The sequence below is a fragment of the Corvus kubaryi genome, unplaced genomic scaffold (genome assembly GCF_017639235.1).
Source record: "Corvus kubaryi isolate FWS band 111438036 unplaced genomic scaffold, C.kubaryi_AGA036_p1.0 split1-37296, whole genome shotgun sequence".
Classification (NCBI taxonomy): Eukaryota; Metazoa; Chordata; class Aves; order Passeriformes; family Corvidae; genus Corvus; species Corvus kubaryi.
The window spans coordinates 4,930,779-4,949,789 of NW_024582075.1; the positions used below are offsets into that span (position 1 = coordinate 4,930,779).

A 19,011-nucleotide genomic window follows, 5' to 3' on the forward strand; every position below is an offset into this window, starting at 1 on the left:
GAGGCACATGGATGAACTCTAAAACTGGGGGGCAGTGACAGTGATCCCACAGCCTGACAACATTTTGCACATGTGATGAGGGAGCTCCAGTTGCTGATTTTCCTCCCACAGCCTACAGTCTGGGTAGCCAAGGGTGCCGTCTAGTTAGAAACCATTTTGGATCAAGAGTGGATCAGATGGACTTGGGGAGGGAAGTGGGCTACTTACACTGCCCCCACTTCAGACAGAGGTCAAGCTAAATCACTGAGGCTCCAGATGAGTAACTTCTGAGCCCTAGCAGGGAGTGTTCTCCAGTTTGTGTCAACTGACCCTAGCAATCCTGGGCCTTTTCACGCTTTAGGAAAGATTCAGCTGGCAGATGAACAGAGGGTCTTCTGGCGCATTTGATCACAGGAAAGAGAAGCTGGCATAGGGCCTGCTCATCTGTTCATCAAAATTGTTTTGTTTGAGCATGCTCATTGCTGCAAATACTGAGCAGAGGGGAAAGCAAGCCATGGTCCAGCCTGTGTCCTTCCCATCTCCCTTCACTGTGCTTAAGGCTGCCAGCAGTGGCCAAGCTTTCCTGTGGGTGCACGTGCAGTCCCAGAGCTGATGCTCTTCTCAGTGCTTGTTGCCATGATGTTTGATTTCATTGTCTCACAGAGCACTGCAGATATCTGGCAGTCAAAGGGCATGTGTGGTTTCTCAAGGGGATGCTGTACTCCACGTCTGAACCAGTCTATCAGCTAGGGTGTAGACTGGGAAGTACAGGTGTGCATGCTGGGACTCTGGTGCATTTGGTGGGATGGGTGCTTCCAGAGTAAAGTTTCTTGCTGGAAAGCCCTTGCTTCCTTCTCCTCTTTCCTGTCTTCCTTGAGGTGTTTTCAGGTGAATGTGGATAACACTGATGTTACTTAGGAGGAGAAGGAAAATCAAAGCTATAAATGTTTGTACAGAGCAGCATACGGGCTGTGGATGCCTTTTACTTGATTTTATTCTAGGATAGAACTGATGGCCTTTGTCTCACATGAAAAAGGAAGTATTCGGTAGGTGGAATTTTACCCAGTATTAAGAAGTATGAATGTTTCCACTCATATATAGAAAAATTCCCAGAAAAAACAGGAGATGGCCTTCTTAAGACACTGTCTCCTTTCAATCATTTCCTTGACTGCATTCAGTGCCATAGAACATGGATTTGAGTCAGTAGGAAGAATCCAAAAAGTGATCTTTCTGGGGATGCATCTCACTCATGAGCACCACTTTAATACACCCAAATCAAAGCCAAAGATATTTGGGAAATAAAGAAATAAGGTACAGTAAATAACCTATTGTACTGCATTATTTTAATTGCCATATCATACTTATTGCGTTAAATAATGTTTTAAGTAATATGACCAATGTCTCTATAATATTTACTCTAGTAAATTCTAGTGTCTGGCTGATTGTAGGATATGTTCCTCAAAAGAATGTTTTAAGTCTATGACAGCATCTGTATTGTGACCCCTCCTTTCATCTGCTCCTAGAAGAACAGTTGCTTTTGGGATGCAATTCATTGTTTTGGCAGTACTTGGTATAGATATCTCTGGATATAGATAGACTGCTGGGACAGCAGTTAGTTCATGCAGATGTTAATTTTCTGTTCTTAGGCTGCCACCTAGGACTGCTTGGGTATCTTGCACAGACTCTTCTGGTAAAAAGTCACATTCTCTACTCAATATCTTGGACCAAAAATGCAATACTCCTTGGTGATAAAGCCTGGGACCATAAACTCAACACTGTATCTTTGGTGAGCCTGGGTACACATCAGACAGTGAATGTTGTGCACTTGCAGGATTACTGAAGAGCTTTTATATACTTATTACTACAGGCTTTTATATACCAGCTAAAGCTTACTGTGACCAACATAAACCCCTGAAGGACTCTTCTGGAATAGCCCATGATCTTGGTGCTCAGGAATCTGGAAAGCTGAAATGACACAAAACTGATCTACCTAGACAGAAATTGTTGTGGGACACTCATTTCCAAAGTGCACCCAAGCATGTCAGTGTCGTCTCTGAATCATCATCTAAAGAAAAGAAATAGATTAGGAAAATAGCAATCCTAATTAACTTCTTGCTCTGTGTCTCAGCAGGTCTGATGCTGTCTTCTGTTTCAGCAGCTCTTTGGTGCAAAGGCTGTGTTTCCACAGCATTTGCTACGAATCATCTTGGCATTTAAGAAGCCAATTGATAATATAAAAGCAGACAGCAAAAACAGCTATAGGTGCACTAGCCACGTATCTGACCTAACTCTGAAACCTTTTTGTGCCTGTGATTTCATGGCTGGCAGACTATCCCAGACCATCTGATACTACATGATGGCTGTTCAGTGAGCATGAATCATGATTTACTCACAGGCTGGAAAGTATGCAGAGACATCACCTCTGCTTTAGCCTCATCTCAGAGGGTTACATGGCAGTAATATCACTACATGCTCATACCACAGAGCATCTCTTTCCCAGTGCTGACAATAGCACTGGTGAGGCTTCTGGAGCACCATCTGAGCCATGGCTGGTGCTAGTCTGCTCCAGACATTGCAACAGCTTCGTGAACTAGGATCTTTGATGCCACTTCAAAACAAGTATTTTTTTAGAACATCTCCATATGCCGTCTTTAACTTGCCTGTCATATGCCTTCTGCTTTGCTAGCAGCTGCAAAAGGACAAAATCCATTACAATGTGAGTTCCAACTGTTCAAGTTAAGAGAGCACAAACAGTTAAACTGCATTGATAAACTTGCCTGCTAAAACTCATGCCTTTGGAAACTTACTTCCCACATTTGTGTCTCTCAACATTAAAAAAAAAAAAAAAAAAAGCATTTGCAAACCATATGCTGTTGTGACATCCATGAAATGTAAATTGATAACCAGTTTGGATGCCATTCTGTAGTTTATTGAAGACCACTTCCAAGAAAGACAGATCTTGCTGACAAGATTAAACAAGTGAAAACAAACAAGGAAATAATCTGCGGTGCTGAGTTTGGGGCGTGTGGAATATGCTGCCCAGGAAAGCTCCTGAATTGGCAGTGTGTCTGGTGTGGGTTTAAAAAGAGATTAGTTCATCACAACTTTTACACAGCAAATAGGAAATGACACTTTGTGTTTCCAAACCCATGTCCCCCTCCACCGTGACCAAATCACTCACACCAGGGTGGGATGGGTCATTAGCTGATATGTTCCTCTTGCACTATCAAGAGCAGCAAATTCCTCATCAGGAAGACTGAGAAAAAGTTACTGGTAATCACTCACCAGTTTCATACATTGTGCTGCCCCTTTTTTCACACAGTACTGGAGAGTAGGAAGACTAAATTAATTCTAAAATTTAAATTTATGAATTTCAAGATAACTCAGACCCAGGCTTCAAATCTCCTTATTATTTTACTTATTATAATTATTACTTTTCTTTAATTTTAGAGACAGGCAACTGTGGAAAGTAAGTTTCCAATGGCATGAAAATTCCAACACCATGTAAATTCCAACAGCATAAAAAAATAATTTAAATTTATTTTACTTATTACAAATAAGTTATTTATTAAGAATCAATAGACAAGTGGTTCAGCATTGCTACCTTAGACTTTGATGAAAAACCCAAGTATCCATCAGGCTAATGAGGTACATTTACAGAAAGTCAGTATTTCTTTCAAAGTGGGCCAGAACACTTGTACAAGGACAGGGTGTAAATAAGGACAACTGACTTGGCCGAGACAACAGATCTCATCTTTGCACATATTTGTTAAATGCCTTGTGATCAGGAGGCTTCTATGGACCAGAGGCACCTGGTGAATCTGATCTTCACTGAATACCTTCATAATCAGAAAGTCCTGAGGAGCAGGGAAGATGAGGTGTAAGTCTTAGTTTGTCTGGCTCTTTCTCGAGCAAGAAACAAGTGCTGCTGCCATCAGCAGATTTTCAAATCAAGATTCTCAGACAAGCATGAAAGGAGATGTCAAAAGTACTTACACAGATCCAGGCACTTCCTGAGCTAAAAAAACGTCCTTATGATGACTTGCACCCTTAACATGAAGAGGAAAGGTAATTTTATTTTACTAAGGGGCCAACAGCACCAATTAGGCACAGCAAAATGGATATTCCAGATCAGGGAGGACTACTCATATACTGAGACTGCAACCTCAAAACAGTTGCTCATGTAAATACTGCAAAAGAACATTTCAAATAGAAAACAATCCCTCACAGGCCTGTGATTTATTTTCTTCAGCTTCCAAGAGCCAGTTTTCAGAAGACTCCAGGGATCTATGTTGGGATACAGACCTTGAAAATACATCTAGAAAAAGTGGAATCACAACTCTAAGGCATTCTTTGCCTTATCAATAGAAAACAAGAGCAGTACTTCCAGGGATTGTCTTAAGAATAAATGTGAAGAGAATAACTTCACACTGAGGACAATAAAAGATTCAGTTATATTTAAGATAAAAATGAAAGCTGAAATTATATTATTTCCAAGGGACCAAAAAGAGAAATTTGGTGATCGATACAATTCTTGATCCTTGTTTTGAATTGATTTATTTTTTCTTTCGTCACCTTGGTTTATATTTTTTCTGTGTGAACATGTTCCAAATGCCATGAGGTTTAATTATGCAAGTAGTTAAAACACACGTCAAACTAGTAGCAGCAAAATAGTCATGTTACCTGCAGGACAAACAACTGGTGTCTTGATGGAAATTATCTAAAAAAGTGGAGAAAGCAATACTACAGAAACCTAAAGAAACAAAAACTACCGAAGCAAAGTAACTCTAGCTCATTTGCTTTGTTGATAGCTGTCAGCTTTCAATGATACTTTTGAAGTGGCCAGTGCTAGTTTACTTTTCTTCTTCATACTTTTGCTTTAAATGTTTGAAGTGAAACTTTTAAAATGGGATTAAAAATCACGCAGAAGGTAAAGTGCTACTTTGCATGGCTAGATGAAAGTTACTCAGGCCTGCTCTCTTCACACAGCTTTTGTGAGTGTGAACAGGAAGAAATTGAGAAGAAAACTAATCCCTGAAACATACAGGAGTAGGTCCCATTACCTTTTGAATATCCAGTAAATCTATTATATTTTCTGCTGTGACTCAAATTCAGGTCTGCCACACCTGTACTATCTTATTCAGGTGTGGGGGTGGCAATACCATGCTGACAGCTAATATCAAAGAGCCTCATGAAGCGTAACTTTTCCCAGTCACCTTTGGAAGTCCATTCCCTTGCGTTTCTCTGGCTGGACTTTAAATTTGTTTGGTATGTCTTATTCTCTGTTTTTTTAAATCAGCATGGTATTACATAGCACAAACCAGTCCAGACAGAAAAAAGATGACCCTGGTGATTGATAAATGCAGTTTGTGAAAATCCCTTTTTGGGGAATACCATTCAAATGGAGGGCTAGAACCTCCCAGTTCTTGTTTAGTAGAGTTATCCTTCATTTGGGAAGTTCAATGTGCTTCAGAGCCTTCAAAATCTCACTTGTTTCTGTATTTGTAAGCAGATACTAAAGTACTAGATAATATAATATTTTGAAGGAAGCTAAGCTAAACGGCATGTTTGCAAGACCAGGGTCTATAATGAACTGTAGCAACAGCAAATTTATTTTAAGACAACCTTTTAAGAGCATAAATGCCACCTGTAATGGCTTAGGAAGATGTAGCAACCAGCCAAGTTTAAGACAAAAAGTCCAACCACCCCAATAGCTGAGTTCTTAACTCTGCAAGTGGAGGCTGAAAGGAGCCTCACACTATTTCCAGACTTTCCTAGGAATGACTACAGATAACATTTTACTTTGACAATAGAGCCAGCTTTATCTAAATGGAAGTTCTAGCTACCAAGGCAATCTGAGTAGTTCTTTGGCTGTCTTCTTGTGAATACTAATCTTCTCAAGTAACTGGTGTGGGGGTCACCACTGATGTTTCTTGTGACACATTAGTGATTGTGGGTGGGAAACAAAAATTCAGAAAGGAAAAGCAGTAGCTATTTAAACATTAAAGAAAGAGCTGGATTTGTATAAAGCAGATAGAGAAAGATGCAAAAATTCAGTTTCACAGTATAGGTTTACCATCTTGATAGATTCTGTCAATAAATGCAGGTTTCAGTACATCAGAGACACAAACTGGATTGATATAGACTCACTGTGGAGTTTAACTCTTTTACCTTTTAGTAGTGCTGTCAGGATAGCTAAGTCAATATCCTGGTGTCCTTCTGATCCCATGCGAAAAACTGTGATCTGCAATGTTAAAAGACAATACAATTATTGAAACCAGGGTAATTAAAAAAAAATAACTTAAATCAGGGCAGCGTGACTTGAATCTTAAAATGTCCTGATGGCTATGAGATAATCTTTATTCACTTTATGAGAAATTTATTAAATAGGATTAACATACAGTATTTTTTGTGACATAAAATTTGATAAGATAGAAACTGTATTAATGATCATATGGAAAAAAGGTGTTCAGTGTCACAGGGTGAAATTGGAGATGAAGAAATGTTCTTGTATTAGAGTGACACTAGACTTAAATGCTCCCAATAGATTACAAGGAAGATTTAGGTATATTATGAGTGTGGACCTAACTGATGGCATATGGCACAGAACAGATATTTTCAAGTGATATTAGAAACCTCTAAACTCTATATAGGAGAGAGTTAGATAAATAATCTAAGAATTATGTTTCTAACAGGTCCAGGAATGTCTTCAACCATGTATGGTCAATGACCTATCACTCAAAGGTTTTGAGGCAGTGAGGCGAGATACACAATTCATAAATAGTAAGAATTAATATAGGGCAGCTGTTCTTTCTAGCCAGATTCACTCTTGGTTAAGACTGCACTGAAACATACAGAAGTGTAAATCCCCTTGCTCCTTTTGTTGCCATAGCAATAGCTGGTTTTGAACCTCTGGTTCTTATGAGGCAACAGAGATTGCAGTTTTTACTAGTGCCTTCCTTTACTCATGAAAACTATATCATCATTTTGATCTGAATGCTTGTTATCTGTTTTTTCTTCTCTAAGTATGGACTGCCTCATTTCCTTTTTTTTAGAGTGACACCTTTAATTAGGAATTGCATAAACATATTTTAAATTCATATTAAGCAATGTATGTTGTTTCCATGTTCCTAGATTCCTACTCATACAGCACTGAACTGCAGCAGCATCTGATATAGAGCAAACGTCAGGTACGTCTACCATCACAGAAGGAGATAAACAAAGTCTGAAGGACACAGCAGAACTTCAGTGATATGCTTCAGTTCGGCATCTGAAAAGTGCCGCAGAGAGTATCCCAGGAAATCCAATGCAGCCCTCCTTTAGCACCTATTCTACCTTCATTTGATCCTAGAGCTCCAGGACTTTCGGAGGCTTTGGCATCAGTGAAAGTAGTAGCATCTTAGAGGCTAAAAAGCAAACTGGATAAAGTAACAGGAAACTGGCTTAGCTCAATTAGTCAATTGAGTTAGGTGATGTCTAAAACAATTAATGTAAGAAGTTACTTACATTAGGCAACCTCCCCAGTTAAAGTACACTATTTCCAAGTTAGACTTAGTTTGACCCTTCAAAGTGTTCTTGATACAAATCATAAATGATACTTTAATGAAGTTTTTTCTCTCTCTGAAATTTACAGATACTTCTGGCAAACGAATTGATGTCTATCCCCATACCACAACTCCAGAATGTCATAAGATTAGAATAGAATTAGAATAGGAATAGAATAGTAACAGAATAGATTATTTCAGTTGGAAGAGACCCTCAACAATCATCTAGTCCAACTGCCTGACCATTTCAGGGCTGACCAAAAGTTAAAGCACAGTATTAAAGGCATTGTACAAATGCCTCTTAAACAACGACAAGCATGGAGCATCAAGCCCCTCTCCAGGAGCCTATTCCAGGGTTTGATTACTTTCTTGTAAAGAAAGGCTGCATGATAATTTTCCTAATTTTTTTCTATTTCCTCAATGACTGGCAGTGAAGCTCTCCCTGCAGTGCAGGCAGTCTGCCCACAGGTAATGTGAGTAGAAATACACAATTCTATGTATGTCTCATCTCAAGCCATAATCAGTATATGAACTGATGAGATCAGACCTTCTGCTGTACATGGTCATGATGAGCTTCCCATGCCACAGAAGACAAACTTGGGGGTAGCATGAAATGGCAAAACGTCCTCCTCTGTCTTTAAAGCCTCAGGTGAGGCAGTCTGCACAATGGGGACTGAATACACTGGACAACGGAGTTGGGAGGTGGAACAAACAGCATCTCAAACCAGCACATGATCAGTGAACTCCCAACTTAATAAAAAGTAATCATATAAACTGCAAGCACTGAACAGCTTATCACCACAGGAAAATTAAAGAAAGTACTTTTCATGTATTGGACCACATATAACCTTAAACTTCCAATTTCTTTTTCAACCCTCCTCTCTGCATGCATCAGAAAAATAAACCCACTTCAGCAGAATGAAATGTTGCTGTATTAAAAATAAAATGGAACTATGTAAATTAGTTACATTAGAATAAAAAGGCTGTCTTTCCACATCAACTACTGCTTTATTATTATTTTTAAGAGGCCTAGCATAATTAAAGTAGTAAATTAAAGAAGAAAAATAATTGTGGAAAAAAAATGGAAATTGAAGGAGTCCTCAGACTCATACTAGAATTATAATTTTGGGATCATGTCTGAGATCAAATTAGAATTTCAGACAGAACCAAGGAAAAATATGATACTTCCTACAATCACATAATCATAGAATTTGTTAGTTTGGAAAAGACCTCTAAGATCATCCAGTTCAACTATTAACACAGGACTGCCAATTCCACCACTAAACCATGTGCCACATCAACTCATCTTTTAAATACCTCCAGTAATGGTGACTCAACCACTTCCCTGGACAGCTGGTTCCAGTGTTTGACAAGCCTTTCAGTGAAGAATTGTTTCCTAATATCCAATCCAACTCTGCATCTGGAGCAACCTCAGGCTATTTCCTCCACCTCTGTCACCTCTTACCTGGGAGAGGAGACTGATCCCTGCCTCACCACAACGTCCTTTCAGGTAGTTCTAGAGAGTGATAAGGTCTCCCCTGAGCCTCCTTTGCTCCAGGCTAAACACCTCCAGCTCCCCCAGCTGATCCTCATCAGATCTGTGCTCCAGACCCTTCCCCAGCTCTGCTGCCCTTCTCTGGACATGCCTCAGCATCTCACAGAATCACCGAATATGCTGAGTTGGAAGTGACCCACAAGGACCATGGAGTCCAGCTACTGGCCCTGCACAGGAAATCCAGAAGAGTCACACCATATGCCTGAGGAGCATCCAAATGCTTCCTGAACTCTGTCAGGTTTGGTGCTGTGACCACTGCCCTGCACCTGTTCCAGCGCCCAAACATTCGCTCAGTGAAGAACCTTTTCCTAATATCCAACCTAAACCTCCCCTGACATAACTTCAGGTCCAAAACTGATCACAGGACTCAAGTGTGGCCTTACCAGTTCTGAGCACAGGGGATGGTCACTGGCCCCACTGTTGCTGATATGAGCCAGGATGCCACTGGCCTTCTTGGCCACCTGGGCACACTGCTGGCTTATGTTCAGCTGGCTCTCAACCAAATGCTAGCTTAATTTCAAAATGCTCTGAGTTTAGGACCTCAAAGACTCAGCTGGCACTGTGGACTTCGGTCTTTTCTGAATGCACAGAATATTTCAGACAGTAAACAGATATGTCCAGCCTCTTCCTATGGTTTAGATTTACTGTCACTGTCCACAGCTGCTTTCTCTCTGTGGCAGATGCACCCCTCCTGTTTGAGGTAACTGAATGTTTGTCCAGGCAGATCCTCAGCAAGTAGGAGCGACTGAAGCTAATCCTATTGTGTGAAGCTGTCAGTGAGAACAGAGCACCAACCCCAAAAAAACAGTCTGGGCTGAAAAGCAGAACACAGCAGAAAACCTGAGTGTGAATTAACCACTTTATATACATCTGCAGACACAGGGCTGTTGGAGCTATCCATCCATAGCAGCTGGCTGGGTGGCCATCTCTCCTCCAGCACAGATGCCTCTCATGGTTATTCCTTGACACTGAGAGATTTTTTACGTTGCACCAGATGTTGACTGGTTGATAAAGACATTTTTCTGCATGCATGCAAGTTTTAAAATACATATAGCAACCTTAATTTCTGTAGTCAGAGGCATGAAGAAATGCAGACACGTCCTGAAGTATTTATGCAGAATTTACACTTAGAAATGTCCAATATCTTTAGGTCTTAAAAACCTGACTGTTTTGCTGGAGACCTCTTGTTCTGGTGTTTTCTTTCCCCCGAGTTAACAGGTAAGAATTTTATGTTTGCAATGAGGTCACCTGTTGCAGTGGGGATACTGCAACACGCATATACCAAACCAGGTGTCCCATGGAAAGGAAATATATATGGACGGATTCTTGCTAGATGTTTCAGAGATGTTTATTTCTCCAGCCGCATGGCCGGAGAATGGCCAGAGCTCTGATGAGGAACTGCTCAATCACGGGACCAAGGGTCCTTCTGCCCGCGCAGGGAACACAAACCAACCCATGGGAACGAGGCTGAGCAGGGGCAGGGAAACCCCGTGTCTGTGCCCTCAGGGCCCCTCTCCCAGGGCTGCACGGCGGGGGAGGGACCCCAACAGTCACCTAACTCCAGGAGTCATTAACGTATCTCACAACCTGCCAGTGCTACTCACAAGTACACTCATGGGTGAATGTCTGCAGAGAACTGATAAGCAACACACTGGTGCTGTTATAAGAGAACATTGGCTGGAGCCCTGTTAGAATGGGATACAGAAGCTACTACACTAAAAAACATGCTGTGCTAAAGGAAAATATCTGGGTCAGTAAGGTCCCAGCTACCTCTTTCTGGATGAATGTCTTCCATCTCAGTAGATGCAAAAATAATGGAAAATTAAAGACTTAGAAACCCATTTAATAACTCATTGCTAAGAAAAAGTAAAAGCCTTTCTTCTTTCAGTGAAGAGAAAGTGCCCAAGAGCTTTCCACCTACCTACTGTAGACCCTTTAAGCCCGTTGCTGAGTTGCACCCTCTGGACAACTTTAGTGGAAAAAACATGGAGAAGGAAGAACAACCTAGTAAGGTGTGCATATGGAATCCAGGACATTTCATTAGAAAATAATAAACCCCAAGATGCTTGTGTTAAAAAGTAATATATGCTAAGCACTTGCTTACATGCCAAAAGGAAACAAGGGGGTAAGAGCGGCAGTTTTAGTCAAACTACCACTAGACATTTTTCTGTATTGCTGTGAAAAAGGGAAGATTGGTTTAAGAAGAAATCTTCTCTATCCTGCTCTGTTTCACATTGTAGCTATGAAAATGTTTCCTGGTTTTCATAGGAGCATTGTATTAGAGAGTAAAACTACCATTTAGCCTACTCAGCTGTTTCTTTTGAGCCAAAACCCAATTTACATCCAAAGAAGAAAACCACAAAATCAAGTACGCCTTTTTTTTCCTGTAGGGATTTGGGCCACATTATTATCTCTGTAGCTGGTATTTTCAATTGTTGGAGTTAAACTAAATGATTTTAAAATAACACTTTTTTCTGTTCCGCTGCCACCCGATTAGGTATTTTGGGGATGGTCTTTTCCTGATTTCCTCCTTTCTTTCCTCAGTGTTTACATTATTTACAGGCTTGAAATGACTTTTTCAGGTAATTTTCTTAGTCAGCTCACTGAGCAACTGTGACTTCCAACAGAAAGCATTTTTAAACAAATAGTTTTCTTTTCTTATTTACATATATCATAGAAGCTGGTGTTAGCATTCTGTACAAACACGAAATTGTATTGCACTGCACTGAAGAGACAGATCTTCAGACAGACATACCTGAAACAGGCAAATGAATCATCAGTAGAGGTTGCCCAACAAGCTGCAAAGAGGTTGATAGGCAGCCTCTGGATTCTTGCTAAATGTCTTGATTTCTTTTGGTGTGCCCATAGTGATCTACTTGCAAAGTACAGTAGCAGATACTTTCAAAGCTGGGGACAGCTGGACTGCTTTCAGGTGGAGGTGCTTGGAACCCAACAGTCAAACTTTTGTTATCACAACCTACCTCTCATTTCCCTCCACAAAACCTTCCTGAGTAAAATGCATGAGATTTACCCTTCAAAGGAGGAAGAGACACATGCTCCCCTGCCCCCCACTAAGCCTCCCCTGCCAAACAACAAACCAACAAACCACAAACAAACAAACAAACCCAGCAACAAAAACCTGGGAAGGTCTGCCCTCTACCTCATTGCAGATTTCACTGAACTATTTTAATGTGAACAGGATTAACTTCCAGGAAAATAAACTAGGTGCATCCTCATTCTGCCTAGGAAAATGTGTTAGGAAATCATTGAGCCAAAACGGACCTTCTCTGCAAGCAGGATTACAGCACACTGTGATAGCTGCCAGCAATAATTACAGTCCAGCAGAGCAGAAACCTAATTTTCAGGCAGAGCAGGTAGAAAACAAGTAAATACCAAGAACATGGAGTAAAGAAGAGCAGCAGGATAGAAAGCAAGGTGGGAGGAGGCAGGAGAGGAAGCAGAAGGAAAGTACTATCTGACCTTGGACTCTACCAAAACCACCTATTTTAAAACTGCATTGCTCTCTGTTTATAACCTCTTCCATCCTTGTTTGACATACTACTTTTTCTTTCCTTTTCTTGTACACAGTTTCTGGCTCAGCAGGGCCAGTTTAGCTTTACGTATTTCATTAATTCTTTTGTTTTTCTGCCTTCATGCTGATATTGCATTGAGCTCCTAGAGGCAAAGTCAGGTAACACTATTTTACCTGAGAGCAGTGAATACCAAATAGACCTTCAGAAATCACTCACACTGAGAGACAGAGATAGTACACTGCCATGTGAGATTTCCCCAGTTCTCTATGAATGTACATGCAGGGTTATCTTAGACATATAATTTATAGCTGTCCATACACATTCCATAGTGGCACCTACCAATAAAAGGAACAGCTAAGACAAGGATACCTCAAAAAAATGCTGAGGAGGGAAGATTTGTGAAACAGAAGGAAAATATGGTCACAGGTGAGACAATCCCTGAAATGGCAGGAGCACTGAGACGCTTTAGAGGACAAGGTTTTGGTTGTAGTAGGTTGAAATGGGTCCTAAACCAAAATTTTCTGAGTTCTTCAAACTTGTTCTTTTACCCTCAATAAATGTTCACACTTCTGTCCCTTTCTCATCTGGGTGAGGTAGACCTATCATGTGTGAAGAGGACAGGACTTGTGCAGAAGACAGACAGAAGCAGTGCTAGTGCCCAGATTAGCAAGTCATAAGACACAAAAGTTTGTTTTGCGTTATAGAATGCATCCTAAGCCATCATAACTGTGTTGCTGTTTGCCATATTCAGGACTAGCTGGATATATAGGTTATGAACTTTCATCAGTATGAGCTGCCATGCATTGGACAGTATGCACAAGATTGTATTCTGCACAGGCAGAGTTGATTTTACCCCTAGAATGAGAAGCAAGAGCAATAGAAAATAATAATCAACTGCAGTTCCTCTTTTTGTGCCTTTACTAGCCAAAAAGTGAGTACTTCCTTCCTAGCATTTATTCTGAAAACTCCACAGAGATAGAAGAGCTTATTCTGTTTGGGGTCATTGTAAGGGGCCAGGATTAAATTTGAATAGCTACGCAGCACAAGGCTGTACTTGGCATTTATTCTACAGCATGTGAATATTTATTTTTTTACAGTATGGTTAACCTCAACCTCTTCAGAACATGAAGAGCGATCTGAAATATGCTCAGATTTTTAGCATGTATTTCTTTGGAGAGGGAAAAACCACCAAAACCAGAGGGAGACTGATGTGCACATCTGCACAGAAAGATGTTTTACCCTCTGTCATGAAGCAGATGAGATGAAGAAGAAAAATAATTCTTTAAACCTCAAATTGACTGTGCCTGCTGACTAGACAATGGATAGCTGAAGAATAAGGAAAAAAACCGGACAGCAGTCATGAGAGCAAAGAAAGCATCAAGTGTGCTTGGTTTACAAACTTAGCATTCTAAGAATGCTGCAAATTATTCATTCTTTTAGAGATGTAATTTTTTCTCATCATCATTTCATTATGACATCAGGAGAAACTACATGGTGCTTTAAAATATATTCAAAGTGATTTTTTTTAGCTACCTCCAGAAAAATTTTTAGTGTCATTAAAGTTCATCTCTGACATATAAACTTTTCTTATGCATCTCAGTTACAGAAGTCAGAATAAAACCTCTTCTTTCCTAAAAAAAGGCAGATGCAATTGTGAGTGCAACATGAAAGTCTCCCGTTTTAGAGTACAGGCTGGTTCAACAAAATAGGCAATTTCTTCCAGACTACATGTTGACATTCATAATTTAGCTAGGCCTACTTAAATGTTTCAGAGGAAAAATACCCCAAAAATGAAAATTTTGATGAGAGTTTGACAAAATAAAACATTAAAGGAGGTCAGTTATGAAAAGTGTCAAAATGGTTCAGATAATCAGGGAAAGCATTTCCTTTTTCTTGGAAGGAATAATATTATATAACACAGGGATACACTGCTTGATGTGGAGGCATACAAAGATCAAAGTGAGCAGGTGAGTCAGTGGGTCATACCGCAGAAGAAGGGGGATGGCCAAATAAGAGGAAATTCAGGAATAGAAAGATAAGAGAGAATTGTATTGAGGGAAAACCTAAATTAAGTAGTTTGCTATTTTGAGGGGTACAAAAAAGAATTCCAAATGAGGAAATATGAAGGAGCAGATATGAGGGGAGAAGTCTGAATCTTGGTCACAAAATTTTAAAATTTTACAGCTCATTCTTCATGGTGCCAGCACTGCAAGATTTCATGTTTTAATTTGATTTTTCACAGACTCCATGTCTAGTAAAAAGCAGAAAACAAGCAAAACAATCAGTGCTTATAAGAAAGGCAGCAATTCTGCAATTGAAGAGCCATCAATTGACAGAAGTTAGTATAAATGTTTGGCTTCCTCTGTATTTGGTACCTTTTTTTCCAGACTGAACATCAGAGGCACCCTCAATGACAGGTTATGAAATCTCACAGCTCTGTCCCATTAAAAAAAATTTATGTTTTATGATGTGCACATACTGTTTAAGTCTTACAGTACTACCAACATTTTGGAATAGAATGTGCATATTTTCCAGTGGAATTAATGTCCAAAAATGTTTTGGTAGTAAACCCATTTCTTGTCCCCTACACAAAAGGTTTCATACAGGTACATTAAGACTTTTCACTGCCTGAATTACCAGTCCCTGATTTTCACGTTGTCAATATATGAGTAAATACAAATTGTAGGTCACAAAGCGTATATACAGGGTAATACAAATCAGATGTCGCCCTTTAAATCACTGGGCTGTGCACATCACAGACTGTGAAGTTATGCAGAAATGAGATTTCATGTAGACTTGCAGGGTAGAAACTTGTTAAGATCAGCCAAAAAGAGAGAAATGGTTTTAACTGTTGAGATAGACAATTTCATTCACACATTGGTGTAATCCAAGGTCTTCCATTACCCTGATTCAGACAAGAAATGCGGAGCAAGTGTAATGTGGATCACTTCCTGCAACTCTTCTACTATAGAGAGAGTTCTTGGAGGTATTGGCAAGACACTGACCTAATAGATATTCTTCTGAAACATAAAAGTCACAAGTTATGGAGAAAGTTCATCACTGAGATGGATATTCTGTTACTCTAAGAAAATAAGAATTCAGTTTGGTAATTTCCATTGCTGTTTATGCTGAAAAATTGTGTCATGAAAGTCATGGCCCTAAAAAATACTGCTTTCAAGACTTACATGCACACATATGTCTTCTAATCTGAACTGAAAATGCTGACCTTAGAAGGAAGTGAATTGATTCGGTGGCAACAGTATTAATGCTGGGGACTGTTGTTCCATGTTAAACTTCAATTTCTAGTTTTCCTTTGCAACAGTTTTCAAATAGTCTGACAGGACATGGGTGCTTTACTATAGATGATGCAGTCATGTGCCCAATCAGTATTAATATTGACAGTGTCATTGCAACACACAGAGACCAAGCACAGAAATAGCCACAAACCATTAGTTTCTTAGCTGGTTTGCTGGTGAGACTAAATAGGCAATACTTGGAAAAGGCATATCACTTAGTGTGAGATATTCCTGTTTGACAGTAAATTTGCAGTTCCTGCTTTATCTACAGGAACCCTGCATCTCATACAGTGAGCTCCTTGTCTGTGACTGAGATATCATAGCTGTAATTAATGGGTCTCTGTGCCCCATGTAAAGCCCAGAAAGGATAACTTTATTTTCTAAGAAAGACGAAAGAAATTATGACTTCCCAGACACAATAGAGCCTGGCAGTAAGAAAGGTTTCTGAACAGTATCATGGAGAGAGTACACAAACTGCACTGAACACTTCCAATTCCCTGACTGCAGAAATTGGTTTATATTATCTAATATGGAATATGCTGTGTCACCAAGTACTGCTTTGCCTTCAATTTCCTTACAGAGCTGTATAACAATTCAGTGTGCATTTCCCAGTATTACCTGTTAATAGCCTAAATGGGGTAATGGATATTTTCCCAAGCTTATGTTCTTAGAGGGAATAGCAATATTCTAAATTTTATTTCTGTAGCTGCAATTTTTACCACAAAATATGTAGGAAGATAGAAAGTGAAAAGATTGGTAGTAAGTTGCATTAGTATCTACCAGATGACTTCACTGCATGCACAAAATAAAACAGAAAATGTCTGCTTATGGAGTGTAAGCAACAAAAGGAATATTGGTCTTTGCAGATGTGTTCCAGATGCAAAGATGGCCCAGCAGAAGCTCGGGATGGACCCAGTAAGCGACTAAATTGCACACACTCCTGCTTCAGTGGTAGGTCTGACATTTTTGTACTTTCTATTAGCAGATGCTCTACCTCGTCTGATGGTAGTTGAAAAGCAAATGGTACGATCAAAAACTTTTCCAGGGTTAGTTAATACAACAGCTGTCTTTTGGTTTTTTGGAGTGGTATTCTGTTTACCCAGATGCACTTCAATCCCACATTTCCCCCCTTCTTTTCCTTGCCCCTAGTCCTGGCCACTCCCTTGGGCTCTCCCTATTGGCTCCTGTACCCCAACTCCGCCCATGTACCGCCCCTGTGATCTGACAAAACCCGCCTGCGGCCGGCTCATGGGTTCTCTCTGCCTCTGGGCATTGCTGGGAGAAGATGTAAGATTAAAGATCCTCTGAAACCCTTATGGAGAGACCCTTCTCACCTCCTTTGCCATCACTGTGTTGTAAGGATAGCTAGCCAGAGCAAGAGTGCGGAGCCATCCAAAATGGACTACAGGAGGGTGAAAACAGTTGCACTGCCCTAAGCAGCTCTGCTGAGCTCTCAGGGAAAGCTGCAGCTTGCTAAACTAAATCTAGCATTATAACATTTTGGTTTGGTGTTTTTTTTCTTTTTTTTTGGGCAGTTTTCTGGTGTTTATTTTTTTTGTATATAGCTTCTTTTCTTGTGAAAGTTGTTCTCTGAATTACTGAAATTAAAAAAATACTCCTAGGATTAGTTTTTGTTCTCTGTGGAGTCAATGACTAACTTCAGCTAACTTCATGCGGCTTCTTGGCAGCTGAAAACACAAAATAAAGTCTTAGATCTTTAGCAAAAAAGCAATTAGGTGTGGTTTGCAGGATTGAAAACTGCTCCTCATTATCTTAACACAGAGGTAGAACCTAAGTACTAGACTAATCCTATTGATTTGTATGGGCTGGAAAGGAGGTTTAATCTTCACCAAAAACTAGAGTTCCACACTCAATCCTGAAGTGGATATGCACATCAGTTTGGACACAGAGGACGAATTATCTTTAGTACGCTTTATGCTGGAAATCTCACAGAATGTTTCCATGGGAGAAACAAGAGCTGTTCTAGCAACCAGCAGGTCAGCAGTTACATGATCCTTTCCTGCTCCAAATGCCTGCTGCCAAATTATATGCTGTTCACAGCAACTATGCTCCTGCAAGAACTACAGTTGACTTTTACTGTTTGAGAAGTCACCAAGCCCTCTTCAGCCTCCTCTCTAAGAGAAAAAAATTACATCAGCATATCATCATTAAAAAGCATTAGTTGAAGTTATTTTACTGTTTTTGAAGAAAAATTCTTGAAAAAAACAGACCTAAATGAACTTCTAACCTCTGGAAAGGGCCAAAGAAATCAAGTGACAATATGCTAGTAAATTCTTAAAAGTCCATCTGATTTAGCTATTATTTAATTCAGATCAAAGTGTATGCTAATAAACAGTTGCAGCCAGTATTTAATTAGCATATAAATTCACTGAGCTTGTGTTGGGAAATGGTTGGAGGATCAGGGACATGGATCATTGATAGAATTATGGGATCAATAAAAGAACTGTACAAGCAATAGGCCTGCAAGCAAAGGTTAGTGTGAGAAACTGTCTCCATGAGAAAATCCCTGTGTGAGAAACAGGCCTGGGAACAAGAAGGGAGTTTGAAGATTTGCAGCTGTGCAGATAAAACCTGGAGAGGGGAGGGTGAACTCTGAATTCTTTTAATCATAACATAACTAGTAGAAGCTTGCCAATGTAGTCTAATTATGTAGAAGCAGAAATGTGCTTGGATAGGTTTTAAGCCACTTAAGAGTTAACAAGCTGGGATACTATATAAGTGTCTATGGATTGCTAATAAAGGGAGCTTGCCTTTATCAACCATATTGGCTGGATTGCAATTCCTCCCCCCGCGGGAGTCCACAGACCTTTTCCAACAAGCTTGCACATCCAGCTGAAAAGCACAATGATTTTTGCAGCCAGTATATGATCAAGTTAACTTTTTCCCCGTATATACTCTTCTGGAAACATGCAGAGGTTTCCAACAGTAGCCCTTTCAGTCACACAGAAGTGAAGCTGTCACAGATAAATAAGCCTTATTTATAGTCCATATAGAAAAGAAACTGCTAAATCACTGTGAGATACTGGAATGTTAGAGGTTCATGACTCAAACAATTGACCATTTGCAAAAGCAGAGGATGCTTT

The 19,011-nt window shown here is 39.9% G+C and overlaps 1 protein-coding gene across 7 annotated transcripts in view; it reads right to left on the bottom strand.

Annotated features, from left to right (window-relative positions):
- TRPM3 (transient receptor potential cation channel subfamily M member 3) overlaps positions 1-19,011 on the bottom strand; it is a 397,273-nt gene that overhangs the window by 67,292 nt on the left and 310,970 nt on the right. For all 7 annotated transcript variants that reach the window (XM_042013148.1, XM_042013144.1, XM_042013147.1 and 4 more), the window contains exon 9: positions 6,151-6,223. In XM_042013148.1, coding sequence (XP_041869082.1) covers positions 6,151-6,223 — 73 coding nt within the window. The remainder of the gene's footprint in view (positions 1-6,150; positions 6,224-19,011) is intronic.